The 21,380-nt window shown below is 41.2% G+C and overlaps 2 protein-coding genes across 2 annotated transcripts in view; one reads left to right on the forward strand and one right to left on the reverse strand.

The window, feature by feature from the left end:
- Positions 1-19,981, reverse strand: LOC133651945 (E3 ubiquitin-protein ligase makorin-2-like). Its single transcript, XM_062050222.1, has 10 exons — positions 19,440-19,981; positions 10,891-11,019; positions 10,690-10,817; positions 10,445-10,621; positions 10,190-10,365; positions 6,409-6,474; positions 6,184-6,332; positions 5,992-6,102; positions 484-628; positions 1-404 (listed from the first exon to the last, which is right to left on the reverse strand). Exons 1-10 carry the CDS (start codon positions 19,463-19,465, stop codon positions 237-239), a joined length of 1,275 nt encoding a protein of 424 aa, XP_061906206.1. The 5' UTR covers positions 19,466-19,981; the 3' UTR covers positions 1-236.
- LOC133651951 (MKRN2 opposite strand protein-like) overlaps positions 19,819-21,380 on the forward strand; it is a 21,368-nt gene continuing 19,806 nt past the window's right edge. Inside the window, exon 1 of the mRNA XM_062050231.1 lies at positions 19,819-20,106. The gene's annotated coding sequence lies outside the window, so the exon portion shown is untranslated. The remainder of the gene's footprint in view (positions 20,107-21,380) is intronic.

Consider the following 21,380-nt stretch of genomic DNA (forward strand, 5'->3'; position numbering starts at 1 on the left):
TACAGTTCTACACAACAGCTTTTATTAGCTTGATGACATCAAGAATAAAACACAGCTCAGAGTCATGTAAAGCAACCACTGGACTGTTGTGACCTCCTATAAATACATGAATTCATTTACAAGCTGGCAGGAAAGAAGTGTTGCTGTGTGGACGCCGACTTTACTTCTACACACAAGAAAACTCACTTTCTAACTCGTCACATTGTTTGCGCGGGAACGCTGTCTTTATCTGGTCGCTACTGCTCTGGATCGGGCGGAGCATCGGGTCCGTCCTGGCTCGGCGCCGACAGCTGCATGAAGAGCTCCCTCAGCTCTGTGATGTCATCGTCGAGGGAGGGCAAAGGTCGGCCAGGGTGCTGCTCGCGCTCTTCAATGAAGTCCCACAGCCGGACGTTGTTCATGAACTGACGTGAAGACACAGCAGAGGTCGTTAAGTCGCGAGCGCTACACCCGTCAATCGACATGGCGGTCGCAGGCACTGACCCGGATGTTTCCCTCGGCGCTCAGCTGTTTCCGCGGCTTTTCGGGTTCTGCTCGGGTTCCGTCCGGGTAGGCGTGGAGATACAAACACTTACCCCCAAAGGGGCACATGCCACGACCCTGGTCAAAGTACCTGCAGGCTTTCTTGCTGCAAACACACACACATGTACATATATACAACCACTGTAAATACTCTCGCAAATGAAATTATTCTTTGATAAACCTCAATTAGTATACTTTGCACTCTATTTACCACAGATGTCCAATAATGGCTTTTTTGCCGATATCCCGATATTGTCCAACTCTTAATTACAGATTCCGATATCAACCGATACCGATATATACAGCCGTGGAATTAACACATTAATATGCCTAATTTTGTTGTGATGCCCCGCTGGATGCATTAAACAATGTTTTCCAAAATAAATCAACTCAAGTTATGGAAAAAAATGCCAACATGGCACTGCCATATTTATTATTGAAGTCACAAAGTGCATTATTTTTTTTAACATGCCTCAAAACAGTAGCTTGGAATTTGGGACATGCTCTCCCTGAGAGGAGGTTGAGGTGGGCGGGGGTTGGGGGGGCGGGGTTGAGGTGAGGGGGGGGGGGTGTAGGGGGTAGCGGGGGGTGTATATTGTAGCGTCCCGGAAGAGTTAGTGCTGCAAGGGGTTCTGGGTATTTGTTCTGTGTTTATGTTGTGTTACGGTGCGGATGTTCTCCCGAAATGTGTTTGTCATTCTTGTTTGGTGTGGGTTCACAGAGTGGCGCATATTTGTAACAGTGTTAAAGTTGTTTATACGGTCACCCTCAGTGTGACCTGTATGGCTGTTGACCAAGTATTGCTTGCATTCACTTGTGTGTGTGAAAAGCCATAGATATTATGTGACTGGGCCGGCGCGCAAAGACAGTGCCTCTAAGGTTTATTGGCGCTCTGTACTTCTCCCTACGTCCGTGTACACAGCAGCGTTTTAGAAAGTAATACATTTTACTTTTTGAAACCGATACCGATAATTTTGAAACCGATACCGATAATTTCCCATATTACATTTTAAAGCATTTATCGGCCGATAATATCGGCAGTCCGATATTAACGGACATCCTTACTATTTACCGTTTACTACTAGTGTGTGAATTTTGAGTTTAGTGCAGGAGTGTCCAAATGTTTTCCACTGAGGACTGAACACTGACAAATTAAAGCATGCGGAGCCATTTTGATATTTTTCATTTTCAAAACTAATACAATATTTATTGTAACCTTTCGGGCTATCCTCAATTCTAGTAAATGTTAAAGGTCCCGGTGACTCAAAATGCGGGCCACCTCACCGAGAGATCCGCTTCTTTATTATAAGGCACTTATGTTCAAGTTTTTTTACACATTTCTATAAATAAAATAATGGGAATACATTTAACAGTTTCTTATTGAAAATGCAATGTTTTAAAAGTTGCAAGTGATAAACGCTTATTTAGCAGGCATGTGATTTGAAATTAATGAAAAAGACTGAAAATTAGCCTGGGGTCTGGGGGCCGCAGGTCCCCAGCCAAGTCCAGGGCGGTGCCCTGGTGGAGGGACAAGGGGGGAAATAATATTCCCTCTTCTCTTCTCCGACTCTCTCGTCGTCATTTGGGATGTGCGTGTCTGTTGTGATTTCCCTTCCTTGTTCGATGACCCGCCCTATCTGACCTCTGATTGGCCTGTCCCTAATGTTTTGGCCTAATCTTAACCAATCGTGACTCATCATAGTAAACCAACCAATCACGGACGTTCTAATACGTAACCCAACCAATCATCATTGATTATTCTCGTATATTTTGTCCCCTGCCCGTGGAGTTGCACTCGTCCCTTTATCTCTCCCTTGTATTTTGTAGCTTAGCTAACCGCTAAATAAATTAAAGGTGCATCAATAATCAATGTTTAATTGATTCGTAGCTCCTGAATCATAATCGTAATCGAATCGTGAGGTGCCCAAATATACCCACCTTTACTGAATCCTTTTTTTTTAGGTTAACATTTACTAAATGACACATTCAAATTTTATTTAGATTTTTTTTTATTCTTTAATTAGTTGCATACATCAGTGCTTCTCACCAGCGGTTTGGCAAAGGGAAAGCGGTGACCCCGATTTTGGAGTTTTTTTAAAACTCAAATTCTTATTTTTATAATTAATGAAAATACATTAAAGTGCAGTTTGAATTTGAGGTACAGTAGAATAATGTGTACCAACACACAAAACATGTTTAATGATTATTTCAAGAACAAAATTATTTTATCCACAAACTCAAAAATGATTTGAACAAATCTTGTCTGCAGAGTTTTTTAGTACATTTTATAACAATTGAATCAGAGAAAACACAGATACAAAAATTCTCATTCAAAAATATTTAGAGATAAAATGTATTTTTCCTGATTGAATTAGTAGGTGTGTTTGTTCTCCCAGTCAGAACCAATAGACGGAGACATTCTGTGCCTGCCTGCGAGACCGCATTCAGGGCAGGATCACACCACCACGACATGAGCTCAAGCAGTCAGTGAGAGTACAGTCTTCCACTGAAGCTGCTGCTCCTTTTAAAGGGGAACTGCACTTTTTGGGGAATTTTGCCCATCGTTTTCAAATATAATGAGAGACAATAACACATGTCTTTTTTTTTAGGATTCCGAAGATGATAAAAAACGTTGGCCAGATGTGGCCAATGGGAGTCACCATTGTAGCCTTCAAAGCCATCTGAAACAACTTCAAAACCCTCCATCAACATTTTAGATACAGACTGAAAGTATATATACACACACACACACACACACAGGTATGTAATGTAATAACAGACATGTTCATAACAATATATAATATGTAATATTTTTGTCATTTTATGCATTTCCAGAACTTATATTCTCAGTGCATTTATTTCCATTCCTATAGCAACGTTCTTCAGACTTCAGGCAACAAACGCTAGTGTTCTAATAATGGAAGACTTGGTAACAGACAACAAAGATGACTATTTTTGGACCGATGAGGATTCACAACCTTATTTTTTTTAACCTGAATATACGGAGGATGGACTGCTGCTTATAGGAGCCAGCACAAACAGTGGGTGAAACGTTGGAGCAGACAAGACGACGAGAGAGTGAGGTCGGCGTGGCTTACCCAAAATAAACCGGAAAAAAAACGTTCCCGGCCAGCTGGACCAAATGCACAATTTTCCATCAAGTGAGTCACTATAATATTGATTATGATACATGCAGCACATCATGCTTGTTATTACAACTACATACACTGTCGAGTTAGCTGTGTACATACAAAACATGAAATTGGGGCTAATACTTTACAGATACTGCAATATGATTGTTCATGTTTTTCAGTTAATACAGATTGGTGTCCTATCGTATTATGTTTTGAGTTACAAACTCAAAAGCTTACCTCGTGCCGGCGCTAGCTTACGGCTAATACCGTAACATGCCATCGCTAGACGATGTGTTACGACGTTAGAATAAGAGTTCCTCAGTGTTCGCTCTTACAATAACAATGTCGCTACAGCTTGTTTACTATACAGGTTACGGAACATAAATTAAGTATTGTTGGCGGTTTTTGGATGCATTTTTAAAGGGATTTAGAGGCAGAATGGAATGCTCCCATTAACTGTATTGCTAGCCACCTAGAACGGGCCAATTATAACAAATTAGAATGCAAAAAAAAAAAAAAAAAAAATTGTCTTCTTGTTCCTAATAAAGATTGTGACTGATCGGCAAAATTCCAACTAAAGTGCAGTTCCCCTTTAAATGTTGTGTTTGAACTTCTATGCCATGTTGGCCATATTTCTATATTTTGTTCTTCTGGGCTACACTTCCAGCTGTGTAAGGTGGAAGAGACACAACGCTGATTGAGCATTAATTACGTCGTGACAAGCCTGACGTTCGCGACGGTGAACAGGGATTGTTGCGCACACCCTCCGACACAATCACATTCACACAAACACATGCACACGTCCACAGACACGCACAGGACAACGGTCAATAAAGTCGGATTGTCCCGTGCAGGATTATTCCAAGCACCATTGCTTCCCTACCTTGGTAGATATTTCTGCCATGTTTGATCGAGGTAGTTATGGTAACAACTGATCACTGTGATCGAACTGAAACTAATCACGACAATCGATCACGATCATATAATCGCCCAGTCCTAGTTGTTAGTGTCGATATTGCAACATTTTCTCGTTACATTACACCCGATTGCTCTTTTATTCCACATTTTATGTTTTCATGACAGCAACACACACCCCAGAGCAGACCTGGGCATTCTGCGGCCCGCGGGCCGCATCCGGCCCTTTGTGCATCCCTGTCCGGCCCGCGTGAGGCCAATTATAAGTTACAAAATAAATTTTAAAAAGTATCTATGTCGAGTGTGCAATACAACGGTGCTGCTTTTGTTTTGAAAATCGTTATTTGTATTACTTCCGTGTGGACGTATGCGTGTGCGTGATTGTAAATGAATGTGAACAGCTGCAATCACAAATTACAAAATAAGGTTGAAAAAACATCTATGTCGTGCGCGCAATACAACTGTGCTGCTTTTATTTTGAAAAGTATTATTTACGGGCGTGTGGCCGTGTGTAACCTGCGAGTGAAGGTGCACATGCAGCGACAAGTGATGCACGGTTTACACCCGAGACGCTAAAAAGAGAAAAGTTGATGAGGAATGGCGTGTTTTCAACAAGACATGGACTGCCAAGCAACGTTCCCTCTAAGGTGCGTGCCTGCGCAATTGCGCACTGCTCAAGCGTCCGCTGTGCACAGCAAATATATGCCGCGCACCAAATCAAATCCCATCTGAATTCTAAACAAAATAAACATATTATTCTATGTAATTTTGCAATGCAACTTTGAGTGACCGTGACAACAAGCGGCCCTAACGGTGTTCGTCAACACCGCTCAATTGAACACCGTTCAATTATTGTAACGTCTATCGAGATGCTTCGAGGAAAAGAATTATATCGATCACTTTATTGAGCAAAACTGTTTATATTCGGACATAACCACACCAAAAACATGAGTAAAACACTTCTATCTCGAAAAACTAGTCATTTTCTGCCGTACAAACCAGGCCAAAACCAACTTGTCATCTGTCACCAACACGCATACCACTAAACCACTGGTGCGTTTATGGCCACACAAAAAGTCGGACAACTCAAACACCACACAAAGTTACACTATGACTCCTCAGTCATACGTGTGCTTATTTTACTGTCATTTATTATTAATGTTAATTTATTTATATTAGTCATGGAATGCTGTTACACACACTATGTTGAAGTATTACTATTATTAATTATTATTATTATTATTATTATTATTATTATTATTATTTATCTTACTGTATATATCAAAAATAATATTGAGCAAAATTTAATTGAAATATTGTCGATGTGGCCCTCCAGCAGTGCTCGGGTTGCTCATGCGGCCCCCGGTAAAAATTAATTGCCCACCCCTGCCCCAGAGGATGCTAAGGACAATTTACTCACCTCACTCCCGACTTGAACAGCTCTATCAGGTGGTCCTTGTCGTCCTGGTCTTCTACCCAGTACACTGAGGGTATGACGAACTCGGAAATGACGCGACACTCCGGACATGACCTGAGACAAGAGCGGACATTAACGTAGGCACGGACGTAGGCACGGACGTAGACATGCGGCGGCGTTATAAGACCCTCATACTTGATGATCTTGTTGCTGAAGTTGCGAGTGCAGCGCCACTGTCGGATGCAGGCCAGACAAAAGATATGCGAGCAGGAAGACAGAATCCCAAACCTGCGCTCCGAATGGTTCACCTTCTGCACCACCACCTCCATGCAGATGGAACACACCTGAACCAACAAGCGGTTTAGCTAGTAACAATATCATCATCATCATCATCATCATATGACTACTAAGTAATCCCACCTTGTCTTGGCTGAGCTGGGCAGCAAACGCCTTCTCCATGTCACTCTCGAAGGCCAGCAGGCACATCTGCGGACCACATGACCATCTAGTTTACAGGAAGTCATTGAAAGTAGGGATCTTTATATCAAGTTTTTATGCTGCCGATTCCGATACCGATCATCCGTGACAAAATGACACTATGGATGTTCCCGTGGAATATTCTATGAACATTTAATTCATTCTTAGCAACTATGACTGTCCCACTTACACATCTGATGTCATCTCTCACATCTGATTCAACTTTGACTGTCAGCAGTCTCACCACCCAGGAAGAGGCAATATCTGATCCACTAAAGACTGTAGGATGACAGAAAGCTAATGAGTTCATTCCAAATACTGTAAAACTTGGATCGTTTTACATTCTTGTAAAAACCATGGCAAGTCCATTAAACAAGTTGGTTATGTTTAGCCCATGTTTTGTGTTGTATCTTTCAATGTGGATTATACTTGTAAAGCTCTTTTCCAGGACCCATCAGGAGCAAGTGTGAAGTGTCTTGCCCAAGGATACAACAGACGTGACTAGAATGGCAGAAGCTGGAATCGAACTTGGAACCCTCAAGTTGCTGGCACGGCCGCTTTACCATCTGCGCCACGCTGCCTCCCAACATGGCCACTAAACAGAAATAGTCACCTGACTCTCTTGCCAACATGGCCAGCAAACAACTAGTGACATGGCACTCCTGCCAATTTGATGGCCAGTTGCATCAAATGTGAAAGATGACATTAGATGTGTAAGTGGGACAGTCAGAGTTGCCAAGAATTAAAGGTTCATAGAAGATTTCATAGGAACTGCTTAGTGTCGCTTTTGACCCTACTTGTGGAAGAGTGGGGTAGTGATACAAAAACTAAAAATACATGAACATGCAAATTACATCATGTCACAAACATATTTTCAGAGGAAAACCTGGAATATAAATATAGTATATATATATATTTTGAAGCTAAATATACGAAGGATGAACTAATGTTTCTAAAAGCCAGCACAAGGAAGGGTGAGACGGAGCAGACAGAAGCCGAGAGTGTGAGGTCGGCTTGACTCAAAGCTGCAAATGTGGAACTTGAAGCCAAGCTATTTCGAAATAAATGTAGTGCTTACCCACATAAACTGGAAAAAAGTCCCCTGCCGGCTGGACCAAACGCACAACTGTCCATTGTCACATTTTAAATATTGATCATGATACACGCAGCACATCATGTGTGTTATTACAACTACAGTACATACGCTGTCTAGCTAGCTGTGTACAAACAAAACATGAAATATGGGCTAATATTTTACAGATACTGTAATATGATTGTTCATGTTTTTAGAGTCAGTACAAATTGGGGTCCTATCGCGTTGTGTTGTGCATTACGAACTCAAACGTGTTTCGTGCTGATGTAGAAGCTATCTTGTCTTTTTCCGTAGCTACCTTTGACGGCGAATACTGAAGCATGCCGACGTGTTACGACAGTAAATAAATGATAAATGATAAATGGGTTATACTTGTATAGCGCTTTTCTACCTTTCAAGGTACTCAAAGCACTTTGACAGTATTTCCACATTCACCCATTCACACACACATTCACACACTGATGGCGGGAGCTGCCATGCAAGGCGCTAACCAGCAGCCATCAGGAGCAAAGGTGAAGTGTCTTGCCCAGGGACACAACGGACGTGACTAGGATGGTAGAAGGTGGGGATTGAACCCCAGTAACCAGCAACACTCCGATTGCTGGCACAGCCACTCTACCAACTTCGCCACGCCGTCCCACAGTAGAAAAGGAGTTCCTCAGTGTTCACTCTTAGAATAACAATGGTCCTACAGATAGATAGATACTACTTTATTGGTTGTTATACAGGTTACGGAATATAAATTAAGTATTGTTGACAGTTTTTGAATGTAATTTTAAAGCGATTTAGAGGTAGAATTGATGGCTCCAATTATGCATTGCTAGCCACTAAGAATGAGACGATTTTTCAAAGTTGGAATGCAAAAAAAAAACGAACTTTTGTTTTCTTGTCTCTCATGATTGCGAACGATGGGCAAAATTCCCCCAAAAAGTGCAGATCCTCTTTAAGAGCCATTTACTTTGACACACTTTCGTTTTTTCCCCCTGATATTACCTTTATGAACGACTTCTTTCAGGACTCCATGAAAGTTCTTCCCTATCTCTCTATTTGAACGATCGTACAAACCAAGAACAGAACAGCAATACAGCATTTTCTGCTCAAACTCCACCCACACCCTCACTTGTTTTAATGCTACGCTCAAGCTTGTTGACCATCATGTGAATTAAGGCCATGTCCACACGAACACAGATACTTAATAAACGCCCACTTATCTCTGCGTTTAGGCCCCTGGTCCACACGCAAACGCATACTTTTGTCTTTAAAAACGCAGACTTTTGCAAACACTGGCCAAAGTGTAGAGTTCCAAAACTCTCCGCTCAGTGTATGAGTGTACACGGCACAAACGGAGACTTGTACTACTCTAATGACGTCATGGTTGTGCGCTGTCATTTCCAAAGCTCAGCAACACTGCCTTGCTGCCTTTAAACACACTATAAGAGGATTTACTGTAAGTTTGAACGTAAATATGCTTCTATTTTCACTCGACATTGACAAAAAACCATGGGCTTTGCGACACTCCCGCCAGCGACAATGACAGTCAGCTGTTTTGGATACGATCGCTGTCGAACCTCCAGCTCATGGAACAACTTTGACAAGCAAGACGTTTTGCTTTGTGTCATAAGAAAGTTGCAACAATATCTCATGTTTTTAATTCTTTGTTTAACGACAGATCATGAAGTTAACTTATGTGTGTTGCTTCCATTTGTGTAGAAAGAGTCGGGCGCGCCCGTGCACGTGCATGTAACGCGCCCGAACGACTAAAGAAAACATGATGTATCCTTCCTTCTTGTTAATGTTAAAGACAATGTACACTTCATTGCACATGTATCTTTATATTGATCATTAAATGCGTTATAGTTCCATGAGAGTTTTGCAGTGGCATACGCACGTCCGTGCGCTTATAGGCACTTAAACATGCAAAAGGGCTTCCTTGGCTCGTTAGTGCGTGCTAACTTTAGAAATAATGTACACTTCACTCCACATGTAATACATCACCTTGTTGACTAAATGCTAATTAAACATGTAATAATTCCAGCTTTCAGCAGCACAGGCGTTCATGCGAGCTTTAAACACCAAAAAAAAGATGCATAAAGTTCCCAGGGCTCTGTGGAGGTGCAGGCTGGTTTTAAAAATAATGTACACGTCATTGTACGTCTAGTATATCAAAATAAACATTGTAACAGAGGTGTAATGCCACCAAGTCAGCTGTATCTACTTTTCCAGGCTTCTGATTGGACAACATGTGGAAGACAGCAAGTGTATGCGTTTGTGTGTAGACAGACAGCTTTGAAAATACACTTGTGTGGATGGAGATCATTTTAACCCTAAATATGCGTTTTTGAAACTCTCCGTGTTCATGTGGACATGGCCTAAGCCGCAAAGAAAAAAAACGGATGTGGCGTCATATGCAACCCAGCAATTAGCATGCCTGCTCCTGGCTTGCTCTCAATGTGTAACAGGTTAGTGATAATGCTACTTGAAAATGATACTTAAAATACTAAAAAATGCAGTTTATTTTCCGTAAAGGAAGTGCTTATTAGCTTACGAAAGAAGCTTCACACTGTATGCAGATACATAATTAGCTGCTAGCCGCTTGTCAGCCGGAGAATTGAAAATAAATAGTGTCAGTACCTTTTCGTGAGCTCTCCTTTGCTCAGGGTCATGTGGGTGTAGCACCTGTAGCCTGCACACCTCACACTGGTCACCATGGAGATAGGGGCAGTTGTCCTCATAGTAACAGCGACCGGCAGCGGCATAAGGACACAGCTGGGAAAAGTCTTGAAAGGCCCCGCCCATCGGAGAAGGCGCTATGGCAACAGAGACCACGTTCAATCGGGCAACGGATGCAAGATGTCGAGCAACAGCAACCAGTGTTTTGTGTCCCACCTTGTTCTGGAGCCGAAGCTTCCAAACCCGTTCTGATGGCGTCCACATATGACTGGGGTGCTGCAGCTGTGACCTCTGAGCCCAGGCCGCCTGCTTGACCCCCAAACATGCTGTCGACCTGGCCCACTGACAGACTTTTGTCCATCAAGTCTGTTTGTAGGCAGGAAGTGAAATCGGCTGAGGACAAAGTGACATGTTACTATGTTAACTGTGTCCTTTTCATCCTTATAAACGTGAGGAGTCACCTCTCTCTCTCAGGACCATCGTCTTCCTGGGTTCAGATCTGACTGAAGCTCCGCCTTCTGAGCCTCCTCCCGCCTTGTTGTCTGAAAGCCCGGCCCCTACTCTGTACGCCGGTTTTACGTGGTCATACCTGCAAACACACACATGAACCCTATAAAAAAGGTACAACTCACCTGCCAAGTATAATTTAGTTGACAACTTACCTGCATCGTTCTCCGTAGGCACACACTCCTCTCTGGTAGAACTTGCAGATGGTGGAGGGCTTACTGTTGGAGGGGTCATGAGAGAACATGCAGCGGCTGCCCTCCCTGCACACTCCATGCAGAAAGTACCTGCCGCAGACAACACAACACCATTCTGACATCTTTTTTCTAGCACTTATCCTAGAGGTCTCAAAGTCAGGGCCCGCAGGCTCATATTTTGTTGCCCTCTACTTACAGTCATGTGAGTACGGAAAATATTTAGATCCCTTTAAATGTTTCACGCTTTGTTTTATTGCAGCTATTTGCTAAAGGCAAAAAGTTAATTTTATTTATCATGAATGTACACTCAGCACTAAGGCTGAAACGACGCGTCGACGTAGTCGACGTCATCGGTTACGTAAATACGTCAACGCCGTTTTTGTGCGTCGACGCGTCGCATAATGACGTCACATTACCGTCATGGCGAAGCGCAAAGCAGACGATCAAAGAAGACGATGCGAGCGGTGCGAGCGAGGGGGGAAAAGCATGCCAAAAGTGGTCAAAAGTGTGGGAGTATTTCAATAAACGGACTAATAATGTTGTTGTATGCACACTGTGTCGAGCGGAAATGGCCTATCATAGCAGCACAACGGCTATGAACGAACATTTGAAAAGAAAACCATCAACTAGTCAATCGTCCGCGCGAGCATACGTTGTCATCATTACACAAAAACATGAATGTGTCATTTGTATCTGCTAGGGGTGTAACGGTACGTGTTTTGTATTGAACCGTTTCGGTACGGGGCTTTCGGTTCGGTACGGGGGTGTACCGAACGAGTTTCTAAGCTAAAGTCTTAACAAGCTGCTTTGCTCCGTCTGCCTCTGTCTCAGCACGCAGCATTGTCCCACCCACACAACCATCTGATTGGTACACACGCAGCATTGTCCCACCCACACAACCATCTGATTGGTACACATGAAGCATTATCAGCCAATCAGCAGTGCGTATTCAGAGCGCATGTAGTCAGCGCTTCAGGGTGGAGCAGATAGGTGTTTAGCAGGTGAGCATCAGGCAGCGGACTCTCCCCAAATGATAATAAACACCTCCCAGTCAACTACTAGTAACATCACTATGAGCCCGTTGACCTTCTAGAAACTTAAACTGCAGCTCAGCTCACTCGCAATCCTGGCTTGAGGTGAAGGCTAATTAGCTCTCAGTTCCAGCCACATCGACCCCTTCTGAGCGCCTATTTTCAGCTGCTGGGAATATTGTAAACAAGAAAAGAACCAAAGCATGTAGACATGCTAACCTTTCTTCATTACAACTGTTAGTCACTCACTGGAATGAGTAGAATTGGTTATTGTGTACTGTGTTGGACTGGATGTTTATTTTGCACATTTTAAAAGCAATACTTAATGTTTACAGTGCTCCAGAATATTTATATTGGCACTTTTTTGTATTGGATGTTTATCTTTATTTTTGCACATTTTAGCAAATAAGCAATACTTTCACTTTTGTTGAAATGTTTACACTGTTACAGAATATTCGTTTTGCACTTTTTTGTATTGGATGTTTATCTTTATTTTTGCACATTTTAAAGCAAAATAAGCAATACTTTTACTTTTGAAATGCTTATACTATTGCAGAATATTAAGATTTGCACTGGATGTTGACTTTTATATTTGCACATTAAAAAGCAAATAAGCTACTTTTAATTTTTTTAAATGTTAAAAGTTTTAAATGTTTACATTGTTACAGAATATTTAGTCATGTTGTTGTCAATGTTGACTGAGTGGCCATACTTCTTTTTTTTTGTAAATAAAAGCCATGCCTTTTGAAAAAACGGGCCTACATTTATTTTTTCATCATTTTGAATAAAAAAATAATCGGTAAAAGGAAAAATAATCTATAGATTAATCGAAAAAAATAATCTATAGATTAACCGATTAATCGAAAAAATAATCTATAGATTAATCGATAGAAAAATAATCGTTAGCTGCAGCCTTACTCAGCACCCCATCTTGACAGAAAAAAACAAAAATGTAGAAATGTTTGCAAATTTATTAAAAATAAAACTGAAATATCACATGGCCATAAGTATTCAGACCCTTTGCTCAGTATTAAGTAGAAGCACCCTTTTGAGCTAGTACAGCCATGAGTCTTCTTGGGAATGATGCAACCATTTTTCACACCTGGATTTTGGGATTCTCTGCCATTCTTCCTTGCAGATCCTCTCCAGTTCTGTCAGGTTGGATGGTGAACATTGGTGGACAGCAATTTCCGAGTCTCTCCAGAGATGCTCAAATGGGTTTAGGTCAGGGCTTTGGCTGGGCCAGTCAAGAAGGGTCACAGAGTTGTTCCGAAGCCACTCCATTGTTATTTTAGCTTTGACTTGTTGGAAGGTTAACCTTTGGCCTAGTCTGAGTTCTTGAGCACTCTGGAAGATGTTTTCTTCCAGGATATCTCTGCACTTGGCCGCATTCATATTTCCTTCAATTGCAAACAGTCCTGTCCCTGCAACTGAAAAACACCCCCATAGCATGATGCTGCCACTACCATGTTTTACTGTTAGGATTGTGTATTGGACAGCTGATGAACAGTGCTTGGTTTTCTCCACACATCGCTTAAAATTAACACTAAAATCTTGGTCTCATCATACCAAAGAATCTTATTTCTTATTGTCTATGAGTCCTTCATGTGTTTTTTGGCAAACCCTATGCAGGCTTTCATATGTCTTGCACTGAGGAGAGGTCCGTCTCTGTTTCACTCTGCCATAAAGCCCCGACTGGTGGATTGCTGCAGGGATAGTTGACTTTGTGGACTTTTCTCCCATCTACCTACTGCATCTCTGGAGCTCAGTCACATTAATCTTTGGGTTCTTCTACCACCATTGCTCAGTTTGGCTGGACGGCCAGGTCTAGGAAGAGTTGTGGTCGTCCCAAACTTCTTCCATTTTAAAGGGAACTGCACTTTTTTTGGAATTGTGTTTATCGTTCACAATCATTATGACATACATGACAGATTAATTTTTTTACTGCATCCTAACTCGTAAATAAACGTAAATAAAAGTCTGCTGGGACAATAGGAGGTCCTCTATTCCGCCCATAAAACCCAATAAAAAAACATCCGAAATGTGGCACCAATACTCCATTTATATTTTGTGACTTGAATATTAACCAAGTACTAGCGATATTGTTATTATAAGCGGTAACGCAGACAAAATATTTATAGCGACTCCGAGATCACGAGCTTGTGTGCCAATGTTGACATGATTGACTTATCAGCTGCTTCCTCGTTTCCTTGCTCGTCAAATTGGTACACTTTGACAGCCAATGGCAAGAATGAATCCACCCCCGCATTCTTTGAGAGGGTTATGAGTCATTCTTCATCTAAACGGGAATATATGAACATCCTAGCAGTCAGCAGACATTGTACGGTAAGTTTTGTTTTATTACCGTATTTGTGTTGGCTCTCAAAGTCTGCATTGAGTAGTGATCAGTGATGGAGTTGTAAAAAAAAAAAGCAAACGTGATCGGTTTTTTTTAAATTAATGCGCCGCGTATGACTTAAATGATCAAAATATGTAAATATTAAATGTTATAAATGTGCCTGTTACTACATTACATATATACTTACATCATGAATATAAAACCTTAATGGAGGTGTTTGGATGTTTTTAAGGGTGTTATAGGTAGAATAGAGTGGCTCCCTTAGGCTTCATTATAAGCAGACTTATGATTGCATTTATTTACAATTTAGAATAAATACAAAAATATACATCCGTCGTCTTTCATAATGAGTGTGATCGATAGAAAAAATTCCAAAAACAGTGCAGTGTCACCATTAAGGATTATGGAGGCCACTGTGCTCTTCGGAACCTTGAGTGCTTTTGTAACCAGATCTGTGCCTTGCCACAACTCTGTCTCGAAGTTCCTTGGGCAGTTCTTTCGACCTCATGATTTGCATTTGCTTTGACATGCACTGTGAGCTTTAAGGTCTAATATAGACAGGTGTGTGCCTTTCCAAAACAAGTCCAATCAGTTTAATTCCACAAAGCTGGACACCACTGAAGAAGCAGAACCATCTCAAGGTGGATCAGAAGAAATGAACAGCATGGGTGTGACACCAAAAGGTCTGAATACTTGTCACCGTGAGGTATTTCAGTTTTTCTTTTTTAATAAATTTGCAAAAATTTCTACATTTCTGTTTTTTTCTATCAAGATCGGGTGTGCTGAGTGCACATTAACGAGAAATAAAATAAACTTTTTAGATTTTAGCAAATGGCTGCAATGAAACAAAGAGTGAACATTTTAAAAGGGTCTAAATACTTTCCGTACCCACTGTAACTTCATAGCTTAGTCTAAATTTGGCTGGCACACCCTGGGCGGCTAATACTTAAATATATTTTGGCAAACTTAAAAACCATGCGTAAGAACACTGACTAGGGATGTCTTGATCAACATTTTTAGCCTCCAATATGATTTCGAGTCCTGATCCTATACTTCAACAATAGATTGTAGAACAATAACACATTTTTATAAAGCGTATCTCATTAAAAGACAGATACACTTTTTGGAATTTTGCTCAGGGTCGATAAAGCTGCTGAAAGAAGTAAATAACAAATTTGGTCACAATATATGCAGTGTTCTAGGTGCGAGGCGAGCCTCACTCAAAGACCAGGGGTGTCAAACGTACGGCCAGATCAGGCCTGCGAACAGGTTTTCTCCGGCCCGCGGGATGAGTTTGCTAACTATAAAAATGAGCCAAAATTTTTTGAATGAAAGAAACAGCTGTTTTAAATGTGTCCACTAGATTTCGCAATAGCAATTCTTTGTATCTTTGTAGATGATGCTACATATGTAAAAAAAATAAATAAACCACATGATGTTAGTGCACCAGTCGAGGACAATGATCAAACTACATAAATAACATCCTGTCATTTGATTTTGATATTATTTTTTTATCTCGATAGATTGAAAATGAACACCAATGAGTTGACTGATGAACATTATCACATAATTTATTCAGAAAGTATGAACAACGACAAATAAAGATAGAATACTATTAACCGCAACATGCAAGTGTAAAAAAAAAAAAAAACATTATGATTTGTACATTTTCAGAATGTGTTTGTTCTATTTTTAAACAAAGAAAACAATCTGAAGTTGTCTTTGTTTTTAAGTTATCGTGCCGTGACTTTACCGGTCCGGCCCACTTGGGAGTAGATTTTTCTCCATGTGGCCCCCTTTCTAAAATGAGTTTGACACCCCTGCTCAAGACTATAGAGTCCGCTGGCAAGGAGACTGAGACCCGTCTTTCAGACAGTCTGTTGGTTGGTCGGGTCCTGTTTGGACCTAGACTGTGTCCACTTTAGACCAAACGAACCGTACTAGCAGAGCAAACGCACTTGGATTTATTTTAACTTGACCAAATATGACAAAAGCGTGTATGCAAACCCCCAACGCTGGCTGCATGGAAGTCAGCCCAGTGAACCACTACTACACTATCAGTGACAGCCCAGTGAATTCATTGTTGAGTTTAGTTTAGTCTTTATTTGAAGGGACAATGCACAGAGACATTAAGCTCAAAGACAGATACACTATATTGTCAAAAGCATTTGGCCCCCCATCCAAATGATCAGAATCAGGTGTCCTTAGGTTTGCAAAATTCCGGGAAAATTCAAAGTTGGAAACTTTCCATGGGAATTAACGAGAATATATGGGAATTAACGGGAATTAATAGGAAATTAATGGGAATAAACGTTGTATGCAACATGCTAGATCTTGCAGCATGATTATTAGCTAAAACAACCTGATTTAATGCAAATTCAGTTGAATTTCAACCCTGCACTGTGCATTCCTCCATCACATGTGCAGTGCATTCTTCCATCACATACACAGATAATTCCCAGCATGCTACACACTACAGCAGGGCTATTGAGGCCACACTAGTATTTGAGCCCAAGGACTTCATCCAGTCAGGTAAGTTTTGATGATAGTACTGGGGTAAATATATTTGATCTATGGTATTTAAGTTTAATATAGGTGTAATTGCTTGTTACTGTATGACTGGAGGATACTCCAGCAGACTTCCACTCAAGCTAGCTAGCTGTTCCTGTACTTGTTAAATGATTTTGGGGCAAATATCTCTAGCTAGCTAGGTTTATGTACCACCACAGTCTCATAGTGAACCGAAAATATTTCTCTGTGAGCCGTGATGCTAATTTTCTATATGTTAAATCCCATTCATTTATGCTAACAATGTTAGCGATCCAAATGTACCTTTTTTGTGATCTGTAAAGTTCAACTAGCAAATACTAAATCAAAACGTGTAGTTTCCTCTGCCTTCTGTTTTGCTAGCCATTCTGTTGTCATACAAGAATGTAGGATCAGCATGCTAAATCAAACTATTTATAGTTTGATTTAGCATGCTGATTGAGTGTTCATTTATTCATCTAGCCTATTTATATTAATTTGTCCATCAGTAAAATATTTTTAAAGACTACTCCAATTGTTTAGCTGACTATTTATATCTGTGTGTGGCATTGCATTAGTGTTTTACAAGAATAAATACATACAAACAGAATAATGCCACGTACACCATCTGATGTGTGGAGACATTTCACCCCAACCAATGTAGGCGGAAAGGCTGTTTACATTTGCAAATACTGTGCAAAGAGCTACGTCAAAAATGCCACAAAGATGCAGCAGCATATAGACAAGTGCCCAATAATATATAATTATTGTAATTCCCCATTTATTCCCATATATTCCCATTAATTCCCATGGACGGTGTCCAACTTTGAATAATCAAAAAATTGTCAATATTTCCAAACTTCCTGAGCTTAACTTCCCGTGATAAATTTCCGGAATGTTTCCGGAAATTTACCGGAAACTTTCCACCGCTTTGCAACCCTAGGTTTCCTAATCACTTAGCCTAAATATTTGTGAAAAAATGGGCCGCTCTCAGGAGCTCAGTGATTTCCAGCTTGGAACTGTCATAGGATGCTACATGTGCAACAAATCCAGTCGTGAAATTTCCTCGCTCCTAAATATTCCAAAGTAGCTGTCTGCTTTATTATAAGAATATGGAAGAGTTTGGGAACAACAGCAACTCAGCCACGAAGTGGTAGGCCACGTAAGCTGACAGAGGGGGTCAGCGGATGCTGAAGCGCATAGTGCAAAGAGGTCGCCGACTTTCTGCACAGTCAGTTGCTAGAGAGCTCCAAATTTCATGTGACCTTCCAATTAGCCCACGTACAGTACGCAGAGAGCTTCATGGAATGGGTTTTTCATGGCCGATCAGCTGCATCTAAGCCATAAATCACCAAGTCCAATGCAAAGCGTGGGATGCAGTGGTGTAAAGCACGTCGCCACTGGACTCTAGAGCAGTGGAGACGCCTTCTCTGAATCACGCTTTTCCATCTGGCAATCTGATGGACGAGTCTGGGTTTGGAGGTTGCCAGGATAACGGTACATTTTGGACTACATTGTGCCGAGTGTGAAATTTGGTGGAGGAGGAATTATGGTGTGGGGTTGTTTTTCTGGAGTTGGGCTTGGCCCCTTAGTTCCAGTGAAAGGAACTTTGAATACTCCAGGATACCAAAACATTTTGGACAATTCCGAGCAAGGTCCATAAAAACATGGATGACAGAGTCTGGTGTGGATGAACTTGACTGGCCTGCACAGAGTCCTGACCTGAACCCAATAGAACACCTTTGGGATGAATTAGAACGGAGACCGAGAGCCATTCCTTCTCGACCAACATCAGTGTGTGACCTCACCAATGCGCTTTTGGAAGAATGGTCGAAAATTCCTATAAACACACTCCGCAACCTTGTGGACAGCCTTCCCAGAAGAGTTGAAGCTGTAATAGCTTCAAAATGTGGACGACATCATATTGAACCCTATGGGTTAGGAATGCGATGGCATTTCAAGTTCATATGTGAGTCGAGGCAGGTGGCCAAATACTTTTGGCAATATAGTGTATGTTCTGCACCAGATTATAGCTAATGCAATAAAATTATAACATTAAAATTATACTATGTAATCAAATTAAGAAAAGTCATACAATATTGTTAATCAGGTGGGACAAAAACGAGACAAAGGTCATGTTAGATCAACTTTCCTATGGATTAACGAGCACCGTAGACGTTAAACGGAGGCCAAAATAAGTAAATATAACGCCAAGCAGCCTAATGATATTGCTAAAATAACAACAGTGACACGCTGTGGGTATCACTACACTGGTGGTGTCAGGTCATCGGGACAGAATGGCTTAAGTGTTTCAAGTGCTACTACAAAAAAATTAAAACCCCAAAAGCGGTTTAGCCACGCAATAGCCTGATACGAAAATGAGCGGTTAAGTATAAGTGTGGATACAGTTTGCCTGTGTGGATGGTTTTGTCTGCACCAGACTAACTGCTCGGCTAATGTGAGGACGCGGACCGACTGGCAACAAACAGGCTGCGTGTATGCTAACAACAAGGGTCACGCAAGAAACAACCTAAAAACATTAGCCCGAGGTTAACATTCCCCGATATTATGAAGAGACGGACAGACTGACTCACCTGCAGGTCACCTGTTTGGTGCTCATCTTCCTAGCACCAAAATATTGTTAGCTTCCGAGTTGTGACCGTCTTGACAGCGGCGTCTCACACAAACACGTCCGGAAAGCAACGTCTGTCTTATCAAATACAGGTTCCGAACATCTCATAAACGTCTTTAAGTTAAAAAAAATAAAAATAAACTTCTCTGGTTAAAAAAAACAATGCACACAGTCGGTGTATTTCTACTTGAATTATTGTATTTCCTTTATGCAATCTTTAAAAGACGACGCTAAAGTGGGAACATATTTTGTCATCGTTGTCAAAAAAAAAAAGTATTTTGTATTACAAATATTTTTAAATATGTTCCATGGAGCAGTTTTTGAAATATATGTATCCAGGTGTTGTATTTCTAAAACGCGAACAAAGCGTTGGTCTCCGCCCCCACTTCCGGTCCAGTTGTCAGTCCACAGTCCTTCATGGAGCTCGGAGATCTGCTGCGATTCACACACTGCGGGAAGACTGTGTTCACACTGGCAGACGCAGCGGGTCTGTGGTGCCCTGTGTGTGGACAGAAAGTACGGTTCGCCCTGTCTGATGCCCCGGTCCGAATCCGAAGTCCAATTAGAGACGGGCACCACGCGAGCTGCTGCTTCCTTGTGACGTCACAGGGAGGTACAGCCAGCCTCAGGTAAATTGTTGGCAAACACGACTGAATGTTTTGTTGTTTTTATGTCATGTTGTCCCTATATAGCTGTACAGTGCATCCGGAAAGTATTTACAGCGCTTCACTTTTTCCACATTTTTGTAATGCCCTTCCACCCATTTTCTACCGCTTGTCCCTTTCGGGGTGGAGGGGGATGCTGGAGCCTATCCCAGCTGTTACAGCCTCATTCCATAAAGGAATACATACCTTTTTTGTCTTTACATTTCTACACAAAATACCCCATAATGACAATGTGAAAAAAAATGTTTAGTATTTTTTGCAAATGTATCAACATTTTAAACATTTAAAAACACTTGTGCATAGGTATTCACATAGCCTTTGCTCAATACTTTGTTGATTTATCTTTGTAAGCAATTACAGCATCAAATATATTTGAATACGATGCCACATGCTTGGCACACCTATCTTTGGGCAGTTTTGCCCTTTCCTCTTTGCAGCACCTCTCAAGCTCCATCAGATTGTGTGGGAAACATTGGTTTTCAGCCAGGATTTCTCTGTACATTGCTGCATTCATCTTAGTCTAAGTCAGGGAGGTGACCAAGTCTGATGGTCTCTCTGTCAGGCTACGGCATTTCTCTGTGAAGAGAAGAGAACCTTCCAGAAGGATGACCATCTGTGCAGCAATCCACTAATCAGGCCTGTATGTTAAGAGTGGCCGGACAGAAGTTATTTCTTAGTAAAACGTTTGCCAACATGGACCTGAAATGTACTCTCAGACCACAGTGTTTCCCATAAACTGCCAAGATACCTGTGGCGGTGGGGGCGTGGCTATGGGCGTGGTCACCATGACATCATCGAGTAATTTGCATAATTTACTACAATGATATGATTTTCTCTAAAAAGGCTCAAAAAATTTATACTTACTAATTAATAATAACAGTTTTGTTTTAAACATCCATTCATCCATTTTACAATATAATTACAACACTTTATGTATGTAACAGTCAGCGTTCTGCGTTGTGTATTTTCTTAGTGAGGCACACACACCGGAGTTGAATCACGGGGATTTATTCACCTTTTTTTGGAAAAAACAAAAACAGGGCGTCACACACAGTCCACGGCAAACGGAATCTCTCTCCACAGCTCCGAGCGTCAGTGCTCACTCAATTCAATTATACATGTTTAAATGTGGAAATGGAAATAATAATAATAAAGGTAAAAAAAAGCATAATAGTCTCAAATAAATTAATTAAATAAAACACAGTATATAAAATATATACTTCAGCAAATAACAATAT

Source organism: Entelurus aequoreus, linkage group LG01 (genome assembly GCF_033978785.1).
Source record: "Entelurus aequoreus isolate RoL-2023_Sb linkage group LG01, RoL_Eaeq_v1.1, whole genome shotgun sequence".
In the NCBI taxonomy this organism is placed as follows: Eukaryota; Metazoa; Chordata; class Actinopteri; order Syngnathiformes; family Syngnathidae; genus Entelurus; species Entelurus aequoreus.